This window comes from Syngnathus leptorhynchus, chromosome 8 (genome assembly GCF_054491065.1).
Source record: "Syngnathus leptorhynchus isolate UIUO chromosome 8, UIUO_Slep, whole genome shotgun sequence".
NCBI lineage: Eukaryota > Metazoa > Chordata > Actinopteri > Syngnathiformes > Syngnathidae > Syngnathus > Syngnathus leptorhynchus.
In genome coordinates this window covers 2,225,255-2,250,521 of record NC_141202.1, presented here as the reverse complement: position 1 = coordinate 2,250,521, position 25,267 = coordinate 2,225,255, and the positions used below count along the sequence as shown (strand labels likewise).

Here is a 25,267-nt window from a genome sequence, read left to right as displayed (position 1 = left end):
CATTCGCTAGACCCCCCCCCCCCCCCTCCTTTTTCCCCTCCTTCTTCTCGCTCACATGCGACATCTAATTCAGAAATGCACACTCTTGCCTCAGCAGCTACTTGATCCTGCTGGATCATCCATCATCCAACGTCCACTTAATCTGTACATTGTTGAAATCTGATTAACACCAAAAAAACCCCAAAAAAAACTCCACCTTAGCAGAATATTGCAACGCCCACTGGATCTCGCTGGAACATCTCACAACATCGACCGTTAAGTCCAAGCACTCATCCTCCACCGACAGGATCCTCCATTGGATCATTCAAAGTACACCGGATCACTTCTCCATCGGATCCCTTACTTGCTCACTGTCACCACTCATCTCACATTAAAAAAAAAAAAAAATTCCCAAGCACTGGATCACCTCTTCTAATTTAAAAAAAAAAAAAATCCCACTAGGATCTTCAACTGGATCGTCACCTCCTCTCCATCTCCGCGCTGGACATCTAATTACAAAGACTCTTGGCTCAGCACCCAACGGATCCCCCCCAGCGGATCGCCGCTGCCGCCTCCTCTTCTGCACACTCTCTAAATGACGAACACGTTCACTCCTCCTCTTCCTCGCCCGCTAACTGGAACGACCAGCGGATCTTCTGGACCTGGGCTCTTCTGCTCCCTGGACTCTGTGGCAGGTGAGCGGCGGCATGTTGACCTCATCTCGTGGTTTTATCCACGCGTCCCTGTCGCAGTGTGTGTGTGTGTGTGTGTGTGTGTGTGTGTGTGTGTGTGTGTGTGTGTGTGTGTGTGTGTGTGTGTGTGTGAAGGCACTCTCCATCCTCCCGATGGATGCAGCACACTCAAGCGTGAGCAAACACGTGAGGATGCTGCTTCCCAACCATGCCTCGGAATGACGAGATGTCGGGAACGGGCTTTCTGTGTGTTTTGCATTTTCATATTTCATTGACGCCGCCCGCAGCTTCACCGCGCACGGTAGAGCCGAGACGTAAACGACGTGCAGACTTTGTCGGATGTCCCTGATGGATTGCGCATCATTTGGCCTCACGACATTTACGACCAGGCGATTCACGCGGGCAGTGGTCTCATTTGGAATCCAGGGGGGGCTACTCGTGCCGTCATCATAGCAACAGCTCTGTCTGATGATGCCATTGGACACCGCACAGAATGCAGAAGAAAAAAAACAAAACAATAATAATAAAACAGTCTCCGTGCACTTGTTGCGTCAGGCTAGGATTTTGCACCCACAGGCACGAATAGCTAACGTATTCGCCGGGGCTTTAATTCAACACAAATGACATTTTCGGAATTTTTCAAGGGCTCGTATTGTGACGTGCCAACTCGCCCCAAATGACGGAGCGTTTTGGGCTTTTTTCTCAATATCCTCTTAACCTCTTCTTTTTTTTCTTTTTTTTGTCAGCCCATCTCGTTCATTTGGATTAAGCGTGACCGTAATGCTGCCTTGGTGAGGCCTGAGTACCATGACGAGCGGCCAGGACGTTTGGGTCACGTTGACCCCGGCGGAATTCGCCCTCTTGCAAGAATACACACAATGTAAGCATCCTTCTTGTTATTCGTTTTTTTGTATTTTCACAAGTTAGTCGAATTGAAGATTGTAAAATTGACGCCGCTCCTGTCACGTGACCTCTTTTTCCATTTCCTCCCGTAATGACGTCGCTAATGATTTTGGCACCCAGATGGAAACGTTGAAGCGTTAAATGCGAGCGCTCCAAGTCATCCATCCATCATGCCGCTTTTCACCGCGCCGTGCCCGGCGGTTTACATTTCCCTCCAAAATGTTGACGTGGTGTGGAAAATATGAAGCTGGCAGGGCAAGGACGCCTTTGCGCTACCCCGACGTGTCATTCCGAACAAACTTTACTCGTGCTGTCAAAACCTCTCGAGGTACTTTTAGTTATAGCCGGTGAATTAATTCATTGCTAATTGGACGTGCCGTTGATGGACAGTTACATCGGGTACGAAAAAAAAATCTATCGAGGATTCAAAAAGCAGATTTACTGAGAGAACAGATTTGTATTGTTGTTTTCAGCAGCTGCGGAAGGTTGTAAAATATTTTCTTCTTGTCAAGTGTTACGCAAAATAACCTCCACCCAAAGTGCTGTTTTGCTGCAACACAACCACTTTAAGAACATCTGCAGAATGTGACACACACAAACAGGCACACACACGCACACACACACACTCCGCCATTAAGGATTGTGTTGCCATGGCATTCAGGAATGATGACAAGCGCTCCAGCGTGTTGCAATGAACATCGTACATGAGATGTACAATTCAACACACACACACACACGTCCACACATACCGAAACGGTTTTGATCTGTCGTCAGATTCGACCAAGAAGCTGAAAGACGTGCTGCAGGAGTTCCACGGCGATGGTGTGCTGGCCAAATACAATCCAGAGGAGGTTTGTGCAAGTCATCGCTGGCCACGATATTTCTAATAGCTTATTCTTTCATCGTTGACAAATCATGAATACAAAAAAAAAAAAATCATAATAAGCGTCAATCTTTCTGCTCTCTCGTTTGACAGAAACAAGAAATCCTCAGCCAGGTGAGTTGAACTACCTTTTTTTTCTGGCAATCCCTTTCGTGACATAAAAACCCCGTAGGCTGCAGAAATGTGAATTGATCACATTTCAAAGAGGGAAAAAAAAAGGTGATTTATTTGACTGTATGTTTCAGGAGATTGACTTTGAGGGCTTCAAGGTGTTCATGCAGACCTTCTTGGAGAGCGAGCTACCGCAAGAGTTCTGCCAGCATCTTTTTTTGTCCTTTAGCAACAAGGACCACGCCAGCCCGTCCTCGTCCTCCAACAAGCCCAAAGTCGCTGGTAAGAGTTTACACTAACATCACTTAGGTTCTTTATAGCTTTTTTAAATACTTCACTAAACAACTTCTCTCAAGGCTTTCACTCAAACTCTTTCATTTGTTTGGCTGCTTACCTTAATTTCACCTTTTGAATAGTACACATTAAAAAAAAAAGAAAAAATATCCAGGGAGAGTATTGCAAAGTAAAAAAAAAAAAAAAAGCGAATATAGTTTCACGTATAAAAATATGTTCTTTTTATTTTAATATTATATTCAATGTCTCATGTTATATTCATAAAATAAAAAGTTAAAAGTTCTACATGCACAGCTATGCTCTATTGATGTCAGGCCTCCCTACTAACATGACAGACTTCCCAGTTGCAGGTTTGACTTTTTGCTTTCCTCACCGCAGGACTCAAGCTGATCAAAAGCAACTCGACCCCACTGAGGACGAGCGCCCTACCCGGACCTCAGAGCACGGTGCAGCTCAAAGACATCGTGTGCTACCTGTCGCTGCTGGAAGGAGGACGGCCAGAGGACAAACTGGAGTGTGAGTGCCGAGCGTTCCTCTTTTATAGCTCAAATCTTCTTTTCCGCTGACGCTTGATACTATGGCAATAGAGAAGAAAGCTAAAAATAGTCAGTCACCAAATGTCCAACCGTTTCTGACATGGAATAAGGGTTTGTTTACACGTGGGCCATGGAATATTGTACTTTTGCCACCCGAAAGAAAAGTATGACGTCATGGTGGTTCTCGAGTTTGGGTTATGGATAGATAAAAACACGGCAGTTTTGAATATGTCTTTGTATTGTTGTTTTATTATTAAATTTGCCAAATGAATCATTTATATTTACTCATACTAAGCGATGAGGTAAATTAATGATAAAAAAAAAAAGATTCTGACTGGAAGTCACAACTGTGTAATATTATCAGATAGCGCTCTCTGCTGGTGAGTCTAAGAACTGCAGTTACTTCTGTTGCCTTTAATCACTGGATGCAAGTATTTCTTTTTTCCAATTATGTTGGACTTATCAACTCATACAATAACATGGAAAAAGTATCATTTAAGTCCAAAATATGAATCTACAAACTTTTCTTTTATCGAAGGTATTTTATTATGATTATTCTAATTGACATTAGAAATTTACTTGTGAATCTTTTTTCTATTTTCTTTGCCATTCTTTAGTTTGCGTGTATCCGCAGCAAAACATTCGACATCACTTTCTGTGAAAGAAAGAGGCCGTTATCCGTTTGTTCTGGAGCATCTCATGATGTCTGCAGTCTCGGCTTACGCAATGTCCCAATACTAAGTCAGCGGCTATGATAATTGTGACTATCTTGTGTAACGTTAAAGAGTTATGAAAGCAGACGATGTTGATAACTTTTTTTTTTCCCACCCCCTTCTTCACAGTTATGTTTCGTCTCTATGATACAGACGGAAACGGCTCTCTGGACAGCTCGGTAAGTATTTGTCTCCATGTTTTTTTTTTAATGTACTTCATTCTGTTTACATAGCGTATTGATTGTTATCTTTCTCCCAAAACGTTATAAACACAAAAAATGAAACAATATTTCAGTTTCTCACAAATTCATCCAAGCCATTGATAGACGATTTCAAATATCAGTGGTACACATTTGTGAATGAATCAAAATGTGAAGAGCGAGGGTGGCAATTTTGTGTGATGAATTGGAGGCTTGGTGAGACAACTTTGTATATCCTATCATTAGTGTCCCATTAATAGCTCTGGATCCTTTTATTATCTCTGATAGGACAAGCAAAATGCCCCAAAACACCCACAAAAAAACACGCAGACGTCAATTAACTTTTGCTCCGTAAATATTACCTTAATACTTTTCTAGAAAGTGCGTATCTCTCATTTAGTGACACTCACCAAATTACGAAGTGACCCCCCCCCCCCCCCCCCGTGTTGAACTTTGTAATAATGTCAGCTGCTCTGCTTCTACCCTTGAAAGAAAACAACAAACACTGTAATTAAGCCACTGAGTTCTTCACGCCGCCTCCACTGACATTTCCTAACCTGTTATTATGCGGCCCCCCCATCAGCCCCATTATCAACAGCGGCTCACAAGGCCAGCTAAAGACTGTCTTTAAATATAGCGTATAAATATAAATGTGTGTGTGTGCGTTCACACAGGAGTTGGAGCACATCATCTCGCAGATGATGCACGTGGCAGAGTACCTGGAATGGGATGTGACCGAGCTCAAACCTGTAAGAGGTCAAACTTGAAATGTGTTTCTGAGCTAAAATGTAACTTTATTGAATTTTTTTTTCTTAGTAATGTTAGTTTCTCATCAGATTCATAAATATTCATATATACATTAAATAATATTAAAAATATGTCTTCGTTTTGATCAGACTAGGTGACGTGGAGACTTACTCGATTTTCTAACCTTGTTTTGTCCTCGTATCAATTGCCTGCAAAGATCCTCCAGGAAATGATGCAGGAGATCGACTATGATCACGATGGCACCGTGTCTCTGGAAGAGTGGATCCGAGGAGGGATGACCACCATCCCACTTCTGGTCCTGCTGGGTCTGGAGACTGTGAGTAGACAAATTTGTTCTTAACTTGTTTCTCTTGACTCTTTATAAGAAATTAAAATTTGCAAATAGAAATCAAAACGAGGCAGGGCTTCATTATACGCAGATCCTGGCATTAGCTAAATAAATCAGTAAAAAGGGGGCAATGCAAGATGGCTACCCCCTGGCTTCAGGTACGTGTGTGCAGTTCCAATAGTATCCACTAGATAGAGCCATCTATCCATGGACTTTTTTTTCTCTCTTCTCTTTAGTCAAACTTATTCTTCTTTTATCGAGTTGATACTTTGCCAAGAATGTTCTATGGGGGAAAATGTCTCAGAAAACAAATCAAATTACATTGAGCTGGTCACAAAATTGCACTTTATGGCTGTTTTTCTTTCCCCCTTTAAATATATGTACATCTATTTAATTGCACATCTATAAGGGACTAAAATAACTCAGTAAGTAAACCCTCGCATGAAAATACTAAAAATGTATTTCTCTGTCGATTTATAGTTTGTTGACATGATCTTAAACTGTCCCATGAAGAGCACCTAAAAAGCAGAAGACATTTTAGAATCCCTTCCTGCTCCAATGGAACAGAAGGTGTAATAATAACAATAATAATAAAAAAAAAGTGACAATCTTTATCTCCTCTGTGAATTTTCTGCAAGCGTGAACTTTATTGCATTTACGATAGCGGTAAAGCCAAAATAGGCTCAATGCTTATCAGATAGGTCTGCTACTTGAATTCTGCTAATGGTGTGTGTGCAGAATGTGAAAGATGACGGTCAACACGTGTGGCGTCTGAAGCACTTCAACAAACCGGCCTACTGCAACCTTTGCCTCAACATGCTCATCGGTCTCGGCAAGCAGGGACTCTGCTGTTCATGTGAGTGGATAGCAACACAAACACACAAGCAACTTGCCACATTGCCATTATTAAGAGCTGATCATTGTCTTGCTGCAATTTAAAACAATTCACGTGCCAAAGCTACATTTTCAATCCAATTTTTTGGAATGACCTTTTGTTATTTTACTCGGTGGTGTTGGTGTGCACTGTATAGTTACAGCCACCTCATTTCCATATATTCATAATGAGCACAGGTTATGTAAAACAGCAATTTTTTTTTGCATACACACCTGCAGCACCACCGCCAAAGACAGAAGAAATAAAATGACTTTTTTTAGAGCACTAATATGAATATATTCAATATACAGGGTGTCCCAAAAATTTCATTTCACAGGCCAGTCTTATTTTTATTATTCTTAGTATTCTATTTTTTTTTCCCGTAATCGGACATATCGAAGACATTTAATATAATAGATATTCGCTTCAGAATTCCGTGCACACTCTTAATGCTGTTGTTGTCTCCAGTCTGCAAGTACACAGTCCACGAACGCTGCGTGGCCCGCGCGCCGCCCTCCTGCATCAAAACCTACGTCAAATCCAAGAAAAACACAGAGGTGCGTCCAATTGGAGTGCGCCGCACTCGTCGGCGCGCTCGCGTTCTCCGAAAACCCCGATGCTCTCTCGTCGCCTTCTTGGAATTGCTAATTAGCGGCAACGACCGACTGATCCACAGACTTGTTTGCTTTTCCGTTAATTGTTTCCACGCTTTTTTGTTGTTTGTTTTTGTCTTGATTTCAGGCTGTGTGTGTACATTTGCCACCAGTATTTTTTTTTTCCTCAAGGTGTCACTCCTTCTGCAGGTCATGCATCACTTCTGGGTGGAAGGGAACTGCCCCAACAAGTGTGACAAGTGCCACAAAACCATTAAGTGTTACCAGGGCCTAACTGGGCTGCATTGCGTGTGGTGTCAAATCACGGTGAGGACTCGAGTACAATTGCACCTGGCAACGTCTGTCGTCTGTTTCGAGTCATTAATTACCGATACTGTAATGAGTTTTGTTTACATGGAACCCCCCCCTCCACCGATAAAAATAATAACGATGTGATGTCTCGCAGCTCCATAACAAGTGTGCCTCCCACGTGAAACCCGAGTGTGACTGCGGTCCTCTAAGGGATCACATCCTCCCGCCAAACTCCATCTGTCCCGTTGTCCTGGTGAGACCTTTTTTCTTGCTCTGACATTTTATTCGTTCCACTTACGCCCTCCCAAAAAAAAAAAAAAAAATCCTTTTCAGGAAAGGCAGTCGACTCTTCGGAAGGACTCACGGTGCAGCCTGTCGAGCCGCGGAAAGGTCCAGAGAGCCAATTCTGTGACGGTGGACGGTCAAGGCCTGCAGGTGATGAACACCATCGGCGAGTGGTTGTACACGATTTGTTGACTTTTGCGGCGCACAGCTCGTCCTGTCCGCGATCCTCTCTCGCCGTATCAGTCAGCCATTACGGCGTCCGTGGCGACTGCTCGTCTAGCAACGGCGGTGATGAATGGCATCCCGCGCCACATCCGTCTCTGCCCCTCGCCGGCTAACCAGCGTAATAATCAAGATTATTATTTATAATTACAGGAAGTAATGGATCACTCCGGGGCTGGACGGGGAGCTCGTTAATTCCCCCCTCGGCCTGCTGGGTTAGCAGACAAGGGAGAGTTAAGCACTTCATCTGTGTCACGAAAGAAGGGGCGGGCGGGGGTTCGGGGCGGGGAGCGAGGTCTGACGGCGACAAAAGCCCCGTTCAAACAAGGGCCGGCGGATTAGAGCTTGTTTGGGTTGGCGCTTTGCGAGCTTGGGCCCGCGGCGCTTTCTGGGACTGGGAAGCGATTCCCCCCGCGTCACGGCGGACCAACCGGCTGCCAATTAACACGTGCTGACTAACGAGTATTGAGAGTGCAGTCTAATGTACTCAGAACCAATGTAAAAATAGTGAAATTGATCTTACAATATTGTGTTTCAAAATACTGAAATTAAAAGAACATTCATCCCCAATTGGACAGTTTCTGAAATTTCTATAATTTTATTTTTTACTAAATAAGTTTTGTGTTCATAATTTAGATAATGGAAATTTCCGGATGTCTTTTTTTTTTTTTAGTACGAGATTAAATTAAGGCGACCGACCGTACCAAGGCCTTGCGAGGCGTGATCAGTTTTCAGCCGGTGCAATGTAGCCGTACGACGTGCCTGCTCAAACTGTTTGAGAAGATGCATCATGAAAGCCAATTCCCGCCAAGCATCCTGCAGTCTCCAAACACCCACGCTTTGTTTTGACATCTCCTGTTCAGATCACGACAATAGAGGGCACTCATCCGCTGCTGGTGTTTGTCAATCCAAAGAGCGGCGGTAAACAGGGAGAGAGGTGAGTACACAGTTTGAGTACACAGTTTGTTTCCACAAAAAAAAAAACAACAACACGAAAACAGAGTCCACCTCCTTTATAGCCTCGGAAGACCTCGGTTGTTTCTTCTGCTTTGGTTTTTTGACGTATCAAACATTTCTTAGGTCAATCTGAATTAATTTGTTCTAAAAAAAATCGTCTTGTTTGTTAAAAGAGATTGAACACACAATTTAGTCTGAGTTAGTCATTTCAGGGCTACTGGAAATATTCCAAATACTTTAAATGGCAAATATAAAACAAAACGGTCTAAGGATGTTTTTGTGGGTTTGCTCATAAGAGATATGCCCACCAAATTTCATGTCTCGTTGAGCTAATTTATGACGGTTTTGAGACAAAGCAATTTAAAGACCACTTTTGCAGCATCTAAAGCAAAGAGTGTCATCTTTTGGATGGCTTTCACCTCCTCCATTGCCAGCGACCCCTTCCTCACCACCCGGGCCGGGCCCTCTCTGTAACTCGGGGCTAATTGGGTTATTACTGAAACATCATCACTCGCTCCTTATTACGCCGGCCCCCCATTTGTTTAAATTATGAGATCAAAATATGACTTCAGTCAGTTGACATAATGAAATTGGAATTAAAATGAATTAGTCTTTCTAATGGCTTCTCCTCAAAGGGGTCTCAGGGTATGTCCCGCCCCGCCGCCGGCTAGTCCGTCTCGCCTCGTCACACTCGCGAATTGCCTTTAGGCCTTATCGGGACGGAATACGGAAAGTCATGGCTACTGTGTGACAGTGATTTCATTTTTGGTTATGTGACACTTTATAGGATCTACAGGAAGTTCCAGTACCTCTTAAACCCGAGGCAGGTGTACAACCTAGCTAAGAATGGACCGATGCCCGGGTAAGTACCGCAGCAATCGCCCCTCCAAATGTTTTGAGAACATTTTCACTATTGGAAGCATCTCAACAAATTCCAGAATCTAATAGATGGAATATTTCTTTGGATGCATTGTCTTCTTCTCAAATCCACATTTTCCCTCCAAAACTGGAAAAGGCGGGACGGGGAAAGTATCGCAGAGAGTTTAAATCTCATCCGCTTATCCTTTTTTGTTTACAAATGCAGTGATATTTTTCATTGCTCATGCATAATAAGCATCATCGCATGCGTGCGAGGCCTTGGCGTGTCTTTGAGACGACATGTGATCCCGCATTCAGATGAGCGGCGGCCAGTGTGACGTTTCCAGACGCCGACCGTCTGTGATTAAGGCCTTGAATGTTTGATTTCCATGCGTCTCGGCATCTGGCGTTGGCGGCGCTATCGTGCCGCCGTGTTGTTTGGCTTTGATTAAGCCGAGCCTCGGCGACTTCATCGGGAATAAAAGCGCGACGGCACACGGCACGTGCGAAAGGGATGCCGCCTCGTCGCCTGCGTCTTCCATTCCGAAATCTGAATTTTTGCCAGTGACCTCGAGCTGCTACATCCTGGTTAATATTTTCTCCGGCGCATTAGCGGAGTGGACACTGCTGGCCGCGCGCACACCCTGCTGCTGTCAATTAGCTCCCCGGGCTAACGCAATAAGCGCAAATGAAGTGTTTGCTTCTTGCTCTTTAAATGGGCCCAAAGTTGCCTTTCATGTACGCGGCCGTCTGTTTGCCTCTTTAATGCGGTTTGACCGTCCCGGACGGGGTGTAATTGAGCGAGTCATTTAGCCGCCATGCGGGCCTTCATTCGGTTACGTCTTTGTTATTGTGAAGGAACGGAAGACGTCCAACTGAACATTGGACGTCGTGATCCGATTAGGCCCGCACCAGGCAGCAGATGAATGATCGGCAATTTTATTATTATTATTAGAAGGGGCGCAGTGGCGTGGTGAGCGCTCGTCAAAGGTTTTCATATACGGCTAAATGATTCCATTTTGAAATGGCCACAAATGTCAGGACTTTACTTTGCTTCAAATATACTCCTGAAAAGTACAACATTCTTTTTAACACAGACTCTTTCACAATCTGGCTTTCTTTGGATTGTGTTTTTATACTGGGAAACTTTTGAAATTATCTTCTTCTTTCACAGTCAAGCTCAGTGCTGCCCAGCATGTTGTGGCAGGAAATGGTACTACACGTATCCAAATTTGCACTTGCCTATGTCATGTGAAAACAAGTAAAAAAAAAATTGTTTTTAATGTGCAATTCAGCAGCAGTGCAAATAATAAACAAATGATAAATAGTTACGGTTCACTGGCCTTAGTCATTCAAGAAATTATTTTACTGTGTACTATATTGCCACCGTAAAAGTTCTGCTCGTCCCTCGCAGGTTGAATTTCTTCCGAGACGTTCCCGATTTTCGGGTGCTAGCGTGCGGAGGGGACGGCACGGTGGGCTGGATCCTGGACTTTATAGGTACAGAACCCATTCACTGCTTCCAGTGATTAAATAGCCGCTATTTACGCTGCTCTTGACAACATACTCAAGCTTAAACACTCAATTTCTTTTTCTTTTTTGATGATGTCTTTTTTTATCACTGTTCCGTGCTCACATCAATGTTGACTAGAAAGCAGAAAAACATTTGATGGTGTGTATGTAAACACTTTCATTACACGCAAGCGTGTGTGGTCAGGGGTGGTAAAATGGGATGATGGAACAACATATTAGTCATCATTTGAAAGAAGACGAAAGAATCAACCCGCTCGTCTTTATTTGGCCGCGACGACGTCGTGACTTGTACGGCCAGCGAAGAAAAAAAAAATTGCCTCCATTTTTTTTTTAGCAATCAAAACAAGAGTGAGGCAATAAGAGGGAACGGCTGTCGGACAAAACGTGCCTCTAGAAATAGACCGCCGGGTTGTTTACGTTAAGTAGTACCAGAGCAGTACTCGAAATTGATTTTTCCATTTCGCTGTGATTGTGATCGTCGTGACTTTCTTTTTTTTTTTTAGACAAGGCCAACTTGGACCGAAACCCGCCCGTCTGTGTACTTCCGCTCGGCACGGGAAACGACCTGGCCCGATGTCTGCGCTGGGGAGGAGGTACTGAAAATATATTAACCTTAAAGTTGAACCTAAATCTTCTACTCTGTGACCTTTCACTTTGCAAGGCTACGAGGGCGAGAGCCTGCTCAAAATCCTACGTGACATCGAAAACAGTAGCGAGGTCATGCTGGACCGCTGGAAGATTGACGTCACGGCCACCGACAAGGACGAGCGAGGCGACCCGGTGCCGTACAGCATCGTCAACAACTACTTCTCTATCGGAGTGGTGAGTCGCGCACGTTGACATTAAAGCCTGAAAGACCAAAAAAAAAAAGATTTTTTATTAGCACTCCATGGTTCCTTTCCAAAACAAATACTGTTTGCGCATAATGGACACTGATGTCGGGTCATTACGGATGAATGTCAGCGAGGAAATCTTGTCATTGACATTTGCCAGGTGGCAGTGTTGCGCTGACGCACGTAATGAGTAGCCAAACGAAAAAAAAAGTCTGAAGAAGCCGGGATTGAAAAGACACAGGAAGTCAACCATTTTGTGGTCATTTAAGGTCACATAAGCCCCCCCCCCCCAGTAGCTAGCAAATTTGAACCATGTACACAATATTAGATGGATAGTTGGCAGATTCACACCAAGGAACATCTATCTGTAGAATGCAAAAAAAAAAATAATACTCATTATTTACGCATGTCCAAGCTTTGTGGCTCGTCTTGTCAATTTTTAAATTGCGCAGCATCAGCCAGCAAGCGTGATGATAACAAATGAAGTTGTTTGTAAGGGATTAAGAAGACTTTGAGCTCTCTATAGATTTGAGTGTCATATATTTTCTGACACTACCGTAAAGATTACGCGACAAGTCAAGCTAATAATTACCTCAGAGATTACGCTGATGAAAAGTAGATTGTTTCTATAATGCTACGGCTCAAATCAAAAGATCAGCAATTGCCGCCGCTAACCACGTAGCATCATCGCTCTGAGGAAAGGTTGCGCGACGAGAAGTTGAAGGACATTGTTTTTTTTTTTTAGATATACACGATGCCATTTCTATTCAGATTAAAAGAACCAATTTTCTCCTCAGATTCAACATGACACACAATGATTTCAATCAAGGCCGAGAGACAGAACTAATCAGGGCGTGCTCTTCGCTAGCATAATGCAGTCAGTCGGCCTAATGACCTCGCCACGTTCCTGTCGGCGGACATTACTCTTCCCACATGAAAGGCACATGAAAGTCCGCTCCTAATTGGACTAAACCTTGAGCAATGAGAGGACATTACACATGTCCCGCTTTAATTCGCCTGCCAAATGTTTAACATTGCTCATTATTTGAGGGCGCTTGTGTAGCAGGTAAAGATTTTTTTTTTTTTTTTCAAGTTGCCGAGGTGAAGCTTTTCGGTTGTTGCTTGTCAACGCCTCAAGCCAAAGGGGAGATAACTAACCAGCTAACTCACTCCCTCCCGGCTCGCTGCTCTTGTCCTGTTTTGTAAGAGAATCAAGTTCCTTCAGATACATCCATCATCTCACCTCTCCGTCTGCTTGCGTCCGTGGGGAATCAGCCAAAACACTTTTGGTCTTTTTGAGGAGACATCCAGAAGAAGAAAAAGATGAGCCATTGATTTTTTTTTTTTTTGTGTCTTCCTCTTTTGGCTCCTGCTAAGTTTGTGCACTAGCAGGGGGTCCTCCTTGTGTTTCAATAGTGCCACTCAAAAAGGGGGTGGATCAAAATACATTGTTGGAAGGGAGGAGGCGAAGGACACGATGGAGGAAAGGGAGGGTTGAGAGAAACCCCCTCCCCCCCTCCCCAAAAAAAAGTTTCCGCTAACTCGCTTTCCGTATTGCTCTAAATTGTTATCGAGCCAGACAACTTTGCTGAGTTCAGCCTCTTTTTCTTCAAAGGCCTTGCCAGCATTTTGTGTCCGAGACTTAGAAGTGTGAATTAAAGGAAATGTCACTGTCCTCACTTGATTACTTCAAGCTTCGCCGCACCAGCTATTTTACATCAAACACCTTATCCGAGAAACACCGTAAACAAGCTTTATCGACCGCATTTATTTTTTTTTCCATCCAAAATCTCCCAACAAGTAAATTTCCCAATGAACTTCCTCCTCAAAGTTTGTTTTCTTAACCGCTCCGAGCAGACGGCGCGGTGTTAATACGCCGCTCGCGCTTCTCTAACATACGTTGTTTAAAAAAAGCCTCTTTTCGTAAAACTCACACTTTTTCCCCGCCTCTAGTCTCCGGCTTCTCTCCGGGAGGCCGTGAAAGCGGGTGAGAGGACGGTCAAGAGTGACAGAGGAGGAGAGGTGGATGAGAAGTGGAAAAAAAGGGAGGACGCTTTCTACGCTGTCTGCAAGCTCCCGGAGCTGTGATTATCGGCGACGAGCGTTTGCTTAATTAGCTACTAGCTCGACGGCGGAGCCTCCGTCATCAGGGCCTCTCCTGTCAATAGCGCTCCACCTCTCTTCACACGGCGGCGTAAGCGCACGCCACGTGGCGCTCCGTTAATGAGCCCCGAGTCGCCTTAAATATCGTAATGAGGAAAGACACACTCGCACCGTTTGCTACAGTAAACCGACGATTCGTTTCCATTTTCATTGTACCTCTCAAATCGCCGCATATTATTTGTTTGTATCAATAAACCGAAGCACTTCAATTCCTCTTTGCAGGACGCCTCCATCGCACATCGTTTTCACGTGATGAGGGAGAAGCACCCGGAGAAATTTAATAGCAGGTTGGTCACACTTTTTTTTTTCCCCAAATTAACACTCCCAAACATTTTTTTTTTTGCAATTTTACCGTCACTGTTCTTAAACAATTCAAACCATTCTAGCGTCGAGGTTTACTGAAGTTAAGGATGAGAAAGTTCTTTGCCTTTCGTGATCAGATTATAAATAAGAAAGAAAAAAAGTATGTGGCCCAATGACATGAATGGTCTCCACCACAGGTGATAATAGGAAAAAAAAAAAAAAGGTTTCCACTGTGTGGTGTCACAGGGGAGGGGGGGGGCAGTGTGTAATTTTGAGTGTAATTAACCCAGTGGATCATCACGTGTGGTTTCCCCCCCCCCCCCTCCCTTCCTCCTTCCCCGGTGACCCGCGTCTCCACCGATGACGAATGGACGCTCCTCATATTTAGCCTTTGTGATGAGCTGCAGGAGACGTGTTCACCTTTGGCGCACGGACAAATGTGGCATCTCCAGTATGTTTCCATCAATATTTAACATCTTGCCCATACGTCTCCACTAGAGCCGGGGAGTCATCCAGGCCCCTAATTGAATTGGCTTGGCTAGTTTGACATGGCGGATCAGTCAGAGCGATGACACGCCGCCTTCTAATAATCCCATTTGTGCTCGTTAGCATATGTTAGCCTGCTCCTGGTGCGCCATTTAGCCACGCCACGTCCTCCTGGCGCTCATTCTTCAGAGATGTGAAGATGTTACTGGCCCAGCTGTTGTTTTTTATTTCTTTGTTGTTGACGGTATTCCGAGATACATTTTTGGCAAAATGATTTGTAGAAAAAACTCCAATAACCCATTTTTCGTGCCCGTTGCTATGTGAATTCCGTGCAGATTTCGACTTTTCACCCCCGCCTCCTCCTCTTTGATAAGTTGCGATACTTCCAATGCTCACGAGCCCCGTGGATAAATCCAACAAAAAATCTCTGCTACCCTGTGAAACTATCAGCATGCATTATTGAAGTGGCAAGGATAGTGTGTAATAGAGAGATCCTAAAGCCATTCGGCCGTGTGAATTATTAACGGGATTCAAATAACAGACAGAATCATTTTCTTAAAATACCTCAATCATTTTTCACCCAGGATTCGTAAAATGGTGTGGAAACAACACGGATGCGCCGCTTCGGAGTTCTGTACACGCTGCGTTGATTACATGGAGGAAATGAAAATTCTGTTCAAAAATATAACAGCTGACAAAATTTGGGCTTTAATATTTTTTCTAAAAACCGCTAGGATAAAGCAAAAATACGGCAACAAACAAAATAATATTAAATTAAAATAAATTAGAAAATTAATGGATAAATAAATTAAAATAAATGAATAATTATATAATTAAAAAATAATATAATTTAAAAAAACACATGAACACATTTACATGCATTTTAATGTGCAGTCATTTGCATGCATCAGTGTCACATACATACATTTTGTCTGCGATTTGACCTTATACGGAATCTGAATATTTAATCACCTTTAACTGCAAAGCAACATTGGGACAATTGCCTTAATTATGAACGGAGGAGATTTTCTTGATGGAATGTCGGGGTCTCGCGACTACCCTCCACCCCCCCCCCCCCCCCCTCTCCCTTGACTCCTCGCGTCCTATCCATCTTGTGTTTTTGCACCTTGGGGTGATTGCCAGGGCGAAGGTGTGAAGATTTGACACTCGGTAGATAGATTCATTTACTGCCACTGCCGGACCTGGAGGTGATAATGAGGTCGAGGATTAAAAGCAGACAATCAGCCGGCCCGTGACCAAGACTGGGCCTCCTCCTCCTCTCCCCCCCCCCCACCGTCATCCGATATTTTTTTTTGCTGATCCTTAATGTAATTACACGCTAATCTGTGACTCGGAGGGGAAAAGGAAGGATGGCGGGAAAATAAAGACACAGCACGGTTTGTAAAGTTTAGACCTCTGGGCTTTTCGATGTGTCATTATGAATTCATCAACGCTGTGTTTCTGCGCCGCTGTTTAACTTTAGTGCTCCTCCAATACGGTGATACGTTTTTGCGATATGCCTTTTTACGGGATATGCGCTGTGGTTCCGTTTAAGTTTACTGGCTCAGTGAATCGGCCTGATTTCTATTTTTTTTTATTTGTAACTTTAAATCTGCTGTGAGATTACGACCAAGCCAAACCAAAATGGCTGACTTCCTGTTCAATTTCCAACATGAGTCCTTGAGACCAATTGTTTTTGTTTTTTTCCCTGTTATAATCGAAATGTCCACCCCCCCCCCCTTTGTGTGCTGATTGTGGAACCCGGTGGCTTGGGCAAACTTTTCCTAACTGTCCACAAAATCCTCCATGCCAATACGTTTATCCTATTTGGTGTTGTGTTTTGGAACTGAGCAGTTTCTCTTCAACTTGGACTAATAAGCACTTTTCTGGAAGCCAATTTTCAGTTTTCTCCCCGGCAACCCGTTGTTATGTGACTGTGGTTCATATTGTTAATGTTTTTTTTGGGGGGTTAACACCTTCTGGCCACTATAAGCAACATGGCAGGTGTTGACAGAATTTCCAAGGTGTCACATGGTTACAACCTCTGGTGGCGGGAGAGATTCAGACCTAAAAACCTGCCAACTTTTCTGATTACATGTAGTTTACATTCACAAACTTCTTGTTTGTTGTTTGAATGTTGTGGCCATACAAAAAAAAAAACAGAGATCAGGAGAAAAGATTTTCAAATCACATTACCGCTTGAACCCAAATAACATGACGCTGCTAGCGTGTGAAATTTAGTTACTATCAAACTACGCTAAAGTAACAAAGTTTCCAAATTCAACTTGCTAGTTCCCCAAAAAACTATGAAGCGGACGTACTAACCACTTGTTTACCATGCTGTCTGCCACATTTAAAAATGTTTTTAAAAAAAAAGCAGATTTCTTCCCGTTGTGTTGCTTAAGTGTCGATCTTTACCAGCGCCTTGATGTCCCCTTGATATTTGGGCTTCTATTTAAGGTCCTTAGACATCTAACGGTCTCGGTGCGCCCCTCCCGGGACGCCCCACACTCTCGGGGTCCCCCACGGGCCCTCCCAGGCCCCAGCTGTGCTGTGTAACCATCCCGAGTTAACCTTTCCGGAAGGCGCAGGGAAGCCCGGGCATGCGGCGCTCTTTAGCATAATGAGCCGTGTTCATCAAAGCGCCGCCATGTGCTGGATTGGGCTACACTACAATGTGTGTGTGTGTGTGTGTGTGTGTGTGTGTGTGTGTGTGTGTGTGTGTGTGTGTGTGTGTGTGTGTGTGTGTGTGTGTGTGTGTGTGTGTGTGTGTGTGTGTGCGCATGTTGAGAACCAACCAGTGTTATAAATTACACACACACACTCAAACCTCGGACCTCATTTGAGGTTGAAATCGTTTATGCGACCAAAGTGTCATCTATAATTAATGACCGCTTGTGTGTAATTTAGAGATATCTCACCTGTGGCCCCTGTCCCACAGCTCGGTGGGAGCACACACACACACACACACACACACACACACACACACACACACACACACACACACACACTCGTTTAACCTTTCTTGTGAAGCCACTTAAGTTGTCCTCAACCAAGCACGGATCAAAGCCCGTTGGTTCGGTTTGTTGCGTTCATGACACATCCGTTTATCCTTAAGTCACTCTGCAATATGGAGTAACAGATAATTATTTTTCATTCAGTGGTGGCTTCCGATACTTGTGACCCAACTTAGTTTTTCAAGTTGCATGCCACAGCGTTTTAAACCATCAGGAAATAGATGTTTTAATACAAACGGTGAAGCAACACATGTAAACAGACAAAATAATACTCACCGGTACAAAAATGAAAAAGCTCAAGGCAACATCGTATAAATCTTAGTCCATGGGGTATTCTTGCTTTTAAAACAAAAATATATGTTTGTTGTTCGCCAATGCGGCTCTGGTCGTTTCTCAAACTGGCAAGCGGACGCGGGAGAGCGCTACAGGCGGCAGGGGGGCTAAAACACCGCGGCGGCGCAATGATGCGGCACGCAAAGAGTTGGTTATGTCAATGCGATATTTATCACCTCTGATCAAGAAGAAATTAGCGCTCGAATAAGGTCGTAGATCACTGTGGGTTAGATTAAGTGTCAGCGCTGGAGAAAATCAATGGAGGCCGTGTTGTGTTAAGTGCGTCCAGTGTAAAGTGCACGGAACGAGACTTTGGCCTGAGGGCAGCGACGCCACGCCGCGTTCAAATCAAAGCGTTTTGATGACACAGCAGCGATAGGATAGGATAGACGAGGCTTTGGGAGTTAGGATTAAATTTCCGAAATCATGCTATCAAGCGCTAATTAGGACGATTTTTCGATTTCAACCATTTTCCATTGAGCCGCTTTAAAAATACAGCGATTTTTAAAAAATATATATATATTAATTTTTTTCTTTGCTTCATTGGCAACTTTGACTTCAACAGCTGACTTGATCATGGCGTGACCAACCCGAGAAGCTATCAGCATACGCTTTGCATTGATACACTGCCACAGGTCCAATCTCGGTTTTGAGCTTTCACGATTTGAGCGGCGTTGCTTTTGCCTCCTCATCGCTCCCACGGGAAGCATCATTAAGTTTGCATGACGTCCCGTGGAGATGCGGCAGCTTTGAGGGAACAGGGCGCCTCGCGTTATCTTTGTCTCTCAAAACAAGGAATAAACAATGAAATGAAGATTTTTTTCAATGTTTTTATCAGGTTGCGGTTGACGGCAGCTGATTTTTTTTTTTTTTTCACTCGCACCTGCTAACCACGTGGCTCATTTGCCCCACAAATCAACAACCATCTCTTCTGAATACACTGTCCTGATTTGTTTACCTGCACGGTCCGGCGGTTTCAGTCTTCCGCCTTTCCCTCTCTTGCCACGATAAATCAGCTGAGACCTTGCAAGTAGACTCAATGAAAGCCCATCTATAAAGTGGCTAAATGGTCCTGACAAAAAGTCCTAATGAGGGAATCAATAATTCAGTGATTGTTCCTCTGCTTATACTAATACATCCCCCTCATTCTTTTACGGTATTCACACCTGTGTGTCAGCAGCATCGTCGTCGTTGTTTTTTGTCTTTCACAGTGGAAGAAGATAAATGTCTCGTGGAAAGATGAAAACTCTTCTGTGAAATTAGAATTCCCGCTTCAGATCAGCGAGACCATTCCGTATTGATCGGAGGCTCGGAACGTCAGAAAGTGGAGTCCCGCAAGGGTCGATGTTCGGACGTTTTTTTTTTTTTAAAAACAAATTTCAGGCTGGTAATGCAAATAGGTCAATGAATAGATTGAAGTGACAAATTATAAAATGTGATATCATTTATGCTAAGAGTATATAGACAGATGGTTGGGTCATTGATCGTCAGCCCCCCCCCCCCCTCCAGTCTTAAGTCAATTGCAAGATGCACACAGATGACCTTCTTTCATCACCTAACTGATGCTAATGGCGGCCACCGATGTTCCACGTGCTGCCTCTCGACGCCATCTTAACTCCTTATCTCAATATTTGACAAACGACGCCAACATTTATTCGGTGGAGGTTAATAATCCGCCGATAACAGAAGTGTATCTCCTTTCTAGTGTTTAGGAAATCCCTTTTCACAACAGATGCTTTGGCTTGTCCCAAGAGTGATATCTTGCCCTTCTTTTCTCTCCCAGAACAAAGAACAAGCTGTGGTACTTTGAGTTCGGCACTTCAGAAACCTTCTCGGCCACGTGCAAGAAGTTACACGACTTCCTGGAGGTTGAGGTGAGTACGTAATGATGCCGCACGTCTTCCGGGTGGACCTCAGTGCTGCCGGGGCATGTTGTGGCACAATGTGGTACTACATCGAAGGCGCAATTTGGAATTTGCATTTGATTGTATAGAATCTAGAGGAAAAAAAATATTTCAAAGGTGCCCAAGGGTAAGATAACAGGTGACCATCTTGTTTTCCATAAATAGCCCAGAATTGCGCTAATTTCACTCCTGTGAAAATGTGTAAGTGAAGAGTGCTTCCCATTAGATTTGGATCGTACGCAAAGGTAATTAGCCCCGCACAACCCCGCCGAGTGTGATACCAAATGTTAATGAAGATACACTTCATCTTTTTCCACCGCTTTGAAAAAGTGCCTTATTAATTAGGACGAGAAAAGTACGGTTGGTTAAAGATGGACTTTGTTCAAATTCAAAAATATCCAAACTGTGAGGAAGACGTGTTGCAACAACACCTCACCTCCATCTTGAAGATAATTCAATTGCCTCTTGTCTTTCTTTCTTTCTCGCTCCAAGTGCGACGGCGTGACCCTGGATCTGAGCTCCGTCTCCTTGGAGGGCATCGCCATCCTCAACATTCCCAGCATGCACGGCGGCTCCAACCTGTGGGGCGAAAGCAAAAAGAGAAGGGGTCACCGTAAGGCGGCCAAAAAGAGCCTGGACAGGAGGACGCCTTTAACCGACCCCAAGGAGCTCATGTTTGCAGTTCAAGGTGAGAGACGGGAGAATGAAAACATTCAACACCAAACTTGGAACCCCCCGAAACTTTTCAACCAGCGCATGAATATTTCACGGGTGACAAGGTGAATCACAGCTAGCGGCTTTTGTTTGCGACACGCAGGTAAAACCGTGTCACTATTTGGAACTGTCACTTGCGTATTAATGGCCTGCGAAGACAGCGGAGGACACGCTCGGTTAATAGGAGCGGACTCCCCCCCCCCCCGACTCCATTTACGTCAAAAGGACGGCCGTCATCGGGAATGGCCCAAAAAAAAAAAAGAAAAGCCCAACGTGGCTTAGCTGCCCTAAAAGTGGAGGAAGTCTGTTGATGATTTTCCCTGTAGAAATTGAAAATAAAACCGACTTAATTCAGTCCGTAATTCGTTGACTGTCTAAATCGGCCGTTTGAAATGCATAGCAAAAAGATTGAAATCAGAATATGACACCTTTTGCATGCATAAAAGAATTTCCATTAAATTACAAATCAAAACAATGACAGGAAAAAAAAATGCAAGTTTGTGACCATCATGGACCAATCAGCAGAAAGCTACACGTTGTTACCCCCCCGCCCCCCCCAAAAAAAGGTCCATTTAGTGGTAAACACACACGAGCGAATTAGCCAGAGGGGGCGTAGTCGAGCACGACACATGGATCAAACTGGTGGCAGGTTTTTTTTTGTGTGCGTGTGCGTGCGTGTGCATGGTTGTGTAGCTGACCTTTCTGGAGCTGTTAAATCATCCTGCTGGTGACGCCAGGAGACAAGCCCCTCAGGTGGAAGGGAATGGCTGTGGAGTGAATTATTTACAATGGGAGTGAGGTTTTTTTTTTTCCCCCCACTGTGGTTGGGGTGTGTTGTTTGGGGACTGATGCCCCATGACAAGCCCCCCTTGTGACGCGCTCATTGGACGACAGGTGGCCGCAGAAATCCCGACATTTTGCTGTAGTCGGACTTGACGGCTCTGCCGCTGGAGGAAGTTTCGAGTTTCTTTTGTCTGACGTTAAGTGAAGTACATCGTTACGTTTCAAAAAAATACATTTTTCATGGTAGTTCCCAAAGCAAAGTGTTCTATTTTATTCCACAGCAGTCTGCTTAAAAAAATGGAGCCGTCACTGTCATCGTATTTCCATGGCAACCCATTTAGGTAGCAAACTATGACTTCATCCGTCCCAATCTTTGTTGCCCGGGGCTTAAAAAAAAAAAAAAAAAAACGGACCCCTGCCCGTGGTGACACAGTGCACGTCACCTGTGTTAAAGCGTTTGCACTCGGGTGAGAAAACGAGTAGGGGGGGGGGGGCGATGTCATCCATGTATGTACACACAGTGTGACCCTGAAAAGCAGCTCACTCACAGCCCCAGATAGAGAACGACGCCTGTCCGTCACCACGGTGACACGGGAAAGCCGACGCGACAGGTCGGGAGCAGCCGGTCCTCACCCTTAACACGCATCTAACCAGCCTTTTTAAAAAAAAAAAAAAAAAAAATCAAGACTGAATTTCAATTAATGTGAACGCGCTCCCGACCGGGAAGGCGGCGGCTCCTTAATTCGAGGAGGGAAGCGTCGGAGGCTGAAGCAGATGGGGCCCCCGCGTGACACCCAGCCTCCAGCAGGGCCAAAATCAATACACATCAGTGCAAATTAATAATGATATGATCACAAGATTGCCTGGCATTGCCGGTGCAATCTAATTAATTGACGCGCTGCTGTTCTTAACGCGCCGTTTACGTGTCTCAGATGCAGATGTCGCCGAGTTCTTTTGTTCTTTACCCACCTGACTTTTTCTTCAACATCTTCTCCAAACACGTGCGGAACTCAGATCTGAATCGAATTCACAATAGTCACGCACGTTTTGTGTTTCCAGACCTGTCCGATCAGCTGTTGGAGGTGGTCGGCCTGGAAGGGGCCATGGAGATGGGTCAGATCTACACGGGTCTGAAGAGCGCCGGAAGACGCCTGGCGCAGTGCTCCTCCGTCACCATCAGGTTAGCGCTACTTTCCGTTTTGTTGACATGACGTCATTGAAAGCAAATCAAATCTATTTTCACCATTTGTCTCCTGCAGAACCAGTAAATCCCTTCCCATGCAGATTGATGGTGAACCTTGGATGCAGACTCCATGCACCGTAAGTTTTCGCTCTTACGTAGACGAGAAAAAAAACGATTCTTGTCAAAATGGCTGCCGCCATCTCGTGCTAACTTTATACCTGGTCGAGCGAGTGAAAAATACATTCAAGTAAATTATATTCGGATGACAGCTTATTTCTGCTATACATGTTATGAAAGCGAAAGAATAATTAAGATCCATTAGTGCAATCACACGCGAAAAGCACGTAACAACTGGCAACCTGTTCATCAAAGCGAAAAAAAGAAACATGTCAGACGTGGCTCAGATATGCAAATGTCTCTGACAGACACTCGTCAATATGTTTATTCATGCGGCGCCATTTGCATACTTGTTGTTAATAATTAGCAGGGGTAACATCCCATTTGGACCGTGATGTTTTTCTTCCAGCGTTTTAAACAACACACGAAAGAAGAAGCCGCTGTGCAAATTGTCACGGCGCCGCTTGAAGGGTCCTCGTTTGGTCACGCCGCGCCTCGTCGGGCTGCGGCCCGGGCGCCGCGTATGGAAATGGCTGGCGCGCTTCAGCGTGAGAGGGCCGTCCTAATTAAAGACAAAACAAGCTCAAAGAAGGCGAGATGTTTCATTGTGACAAAGTGCAGCCACTTTGAGGGAAGGGAGGAAACACTTGTGGTGCGCCGAGACAGGTGTGAACAAATTACGCTCGATCACGTACGGTTCCGAGAAAGAAAGAAAGTCAAAGGTGATCGTATTTTGATGGGAGTTTGCCAAAAGTAAGACGACAAAACTATTTGGCTGGGTAAAAACGCAATCAAACATTCTTTTCAGATCGAGATCATCCACAAGAACCAAGCACCCATGCTGATGGGTCCTCAGCAGAGTCGAAGCTTCTTCTCCTCCCTGGTAAGGAGAAGGCGGGCCGAGAGCAATGACTGATCCCTGGAATTGCTTCACAGGTTCTCCAAGTCCTCGTCACAAAATTTCTCCCAGCCTCTCTGGGAACGGTTAGGAGGTGCGTGGGGCTCGCGTGCTTGCCTGCTTGATAGCCCGGCGTGCCGTAGCAAAAGCTTAGCTTCTGCCAGGTGGGTTTCGGAGCGCTGTTTAGATCCACGAGTCTGTTGTATTTTTTTTTTTTTTAATGAATATTGACTATTTATTGAACTGTTGCTTTTGGGTTATGGCGGACAAATGTGTTTTGTCATGAGGCCTATGTAAATGTGTTTTTACTGTGGTACCTTGACAACTTGGCAGTTTTCTGAACCATGGCTTGGTCGATATTTTTATGCTATCTGCCGGAAATTGATTTGAGATTCACTGGCAGAGCTAAGAGGGTTTTTTTTTTCCTTGGTGGAGGTCTTCAGAAAACATTCCCATAGTGGAATAATCTTCAGATAGGATGAGGGAGACAAAATAATGGCGGAATTAACTCATTCACTGCCAGCTATCGCCCAAAGCAGAGTTGCTCGTATTGCCAGCTCTTTTGGTCTATTTTGACTGTTCTTTCAAAACCCATCAAAAAAAAATTTCTCTGCTGTCATAAGCATCACCCCCCCCAAAAAAGTCGGCATTAATTTCATTGGGGTCCATTTATTTGCAAAAAAAACCCAAAACTAGTAAATTTAGTGACAAGCTGGCTCACGAACGGAAACAACTTTGACGCCAAGGTAACACTGGATTAAATTGAATTGTGATTATTTGTATTTATTTTTCTGCACTTCAGATGTGAATTTTTTTCTCGGCATTTGTTGATCACCTTGCACGTGTTACCCTTTCCTGTTCATGGCTCACTCCTGCCAGTTGTCATTGATTGTTCTGGAAAAAAAAAAATACATGCATGGCGCTTCTTTTACAGGAATGGACGGCTGAGTTTTACTTGTGTTTTATTGGAGTGGATAAAGCCGCTCAAATGATTTTGCGGTGCAGACGGTCCGATAAGAAGGTAACATGCCTTAATTGATTTTTCTTCAGTGATTTTTGTTTAGTTCGTTCACGCAAAACAAAAAGAAAAGACACAATAAGTATTGAATAGGACTGTAATTAACGGTAAAAACAGTTGGCCTTTGCCTGATGGTTCAGTTCACATTGCGTACAGTAAGGCAACTCAGTGCTTTACTTTTGTATAAAGAGAAAAACATTTTATAAAATGTAACATACAAAACTGCTAGCTGTAAAAAACTCCGATAAATGAAAGATTGTCAATCAAAATCACATATTCAATTAAACTACCACAACACAAATACAGTACAGTAAATTATTTTTTATTTATTAATATTGATGAATTCATATTAAATATTTTCTTCTTAAAGTGCCACATCGACATTTTATATTTTTTCAAAATTGAGTGAAATACTGTATACCATGAAACAAATATTTTATTAATTTATAGCAACTGATTTTATCTTTTTTTTTT

The 25,267-nt window shown here is 44.0% G+C and overlaps 1 protein-coding gene across 2 annotated transcripts; it reads left to right on the top strand.

Annotated features, from left to right (window-relative positions):
- The first annotated feature begins 32 nt into the window (after positions 1–32).
- Positions 33–23,830, top strand: dgkb (diacylglycerol kinase, beta). 2 transcript variants are annotated; one of them, XM_085918459.1, is made up of 25 exons: positions 33–674; positions 1,418–1,551; positions 2,349–2,425; positions 2,551–2,571; positions 2,703–2,850; positions 3,241–3,378; positions 4,241–4,290; positions 4,986–5,060; positions 5,276–5,395; positions 6,146–6,263; positions 6,750–6,838; positions 7,085–7,201; positions 7,341–7,439; positions 7,520–7,621; positions 8,557–8,630; positions 9,438–9,512; positions 10,923–11,008; positions 11,545–11,634; positions 11,703–11,863; positions 14,260–14,324; positions 19,960–20,050; positions 20,573–20,768; positions 22,637–22,757; positions 22,837–22,897; positions 23,686–23,830. In XM_085918459.1, exons 2-25 carry the CDS (start codon positions 1,479–1,481, stop codon positions 23,791–23,793), a joined length of 2,355 nt encoding a protein of 784 aa, XP_085774585.1. In that variant the 5' UTR covers positions 33–674; positions 1,418–1,478; the 3' UTR covers positions 23,794–23,830. The 2 variants fall into 2 exon arrangements, with proteins under 2 accessions (XP_085774585.1, XP_085774586.1); XM_085918460.1 differs by lacking the exon at positions 33–674 and adding an exon at positions 833–917.
- Positions 23,831–25,267: the final 1,437 nt, after the last annotated feature.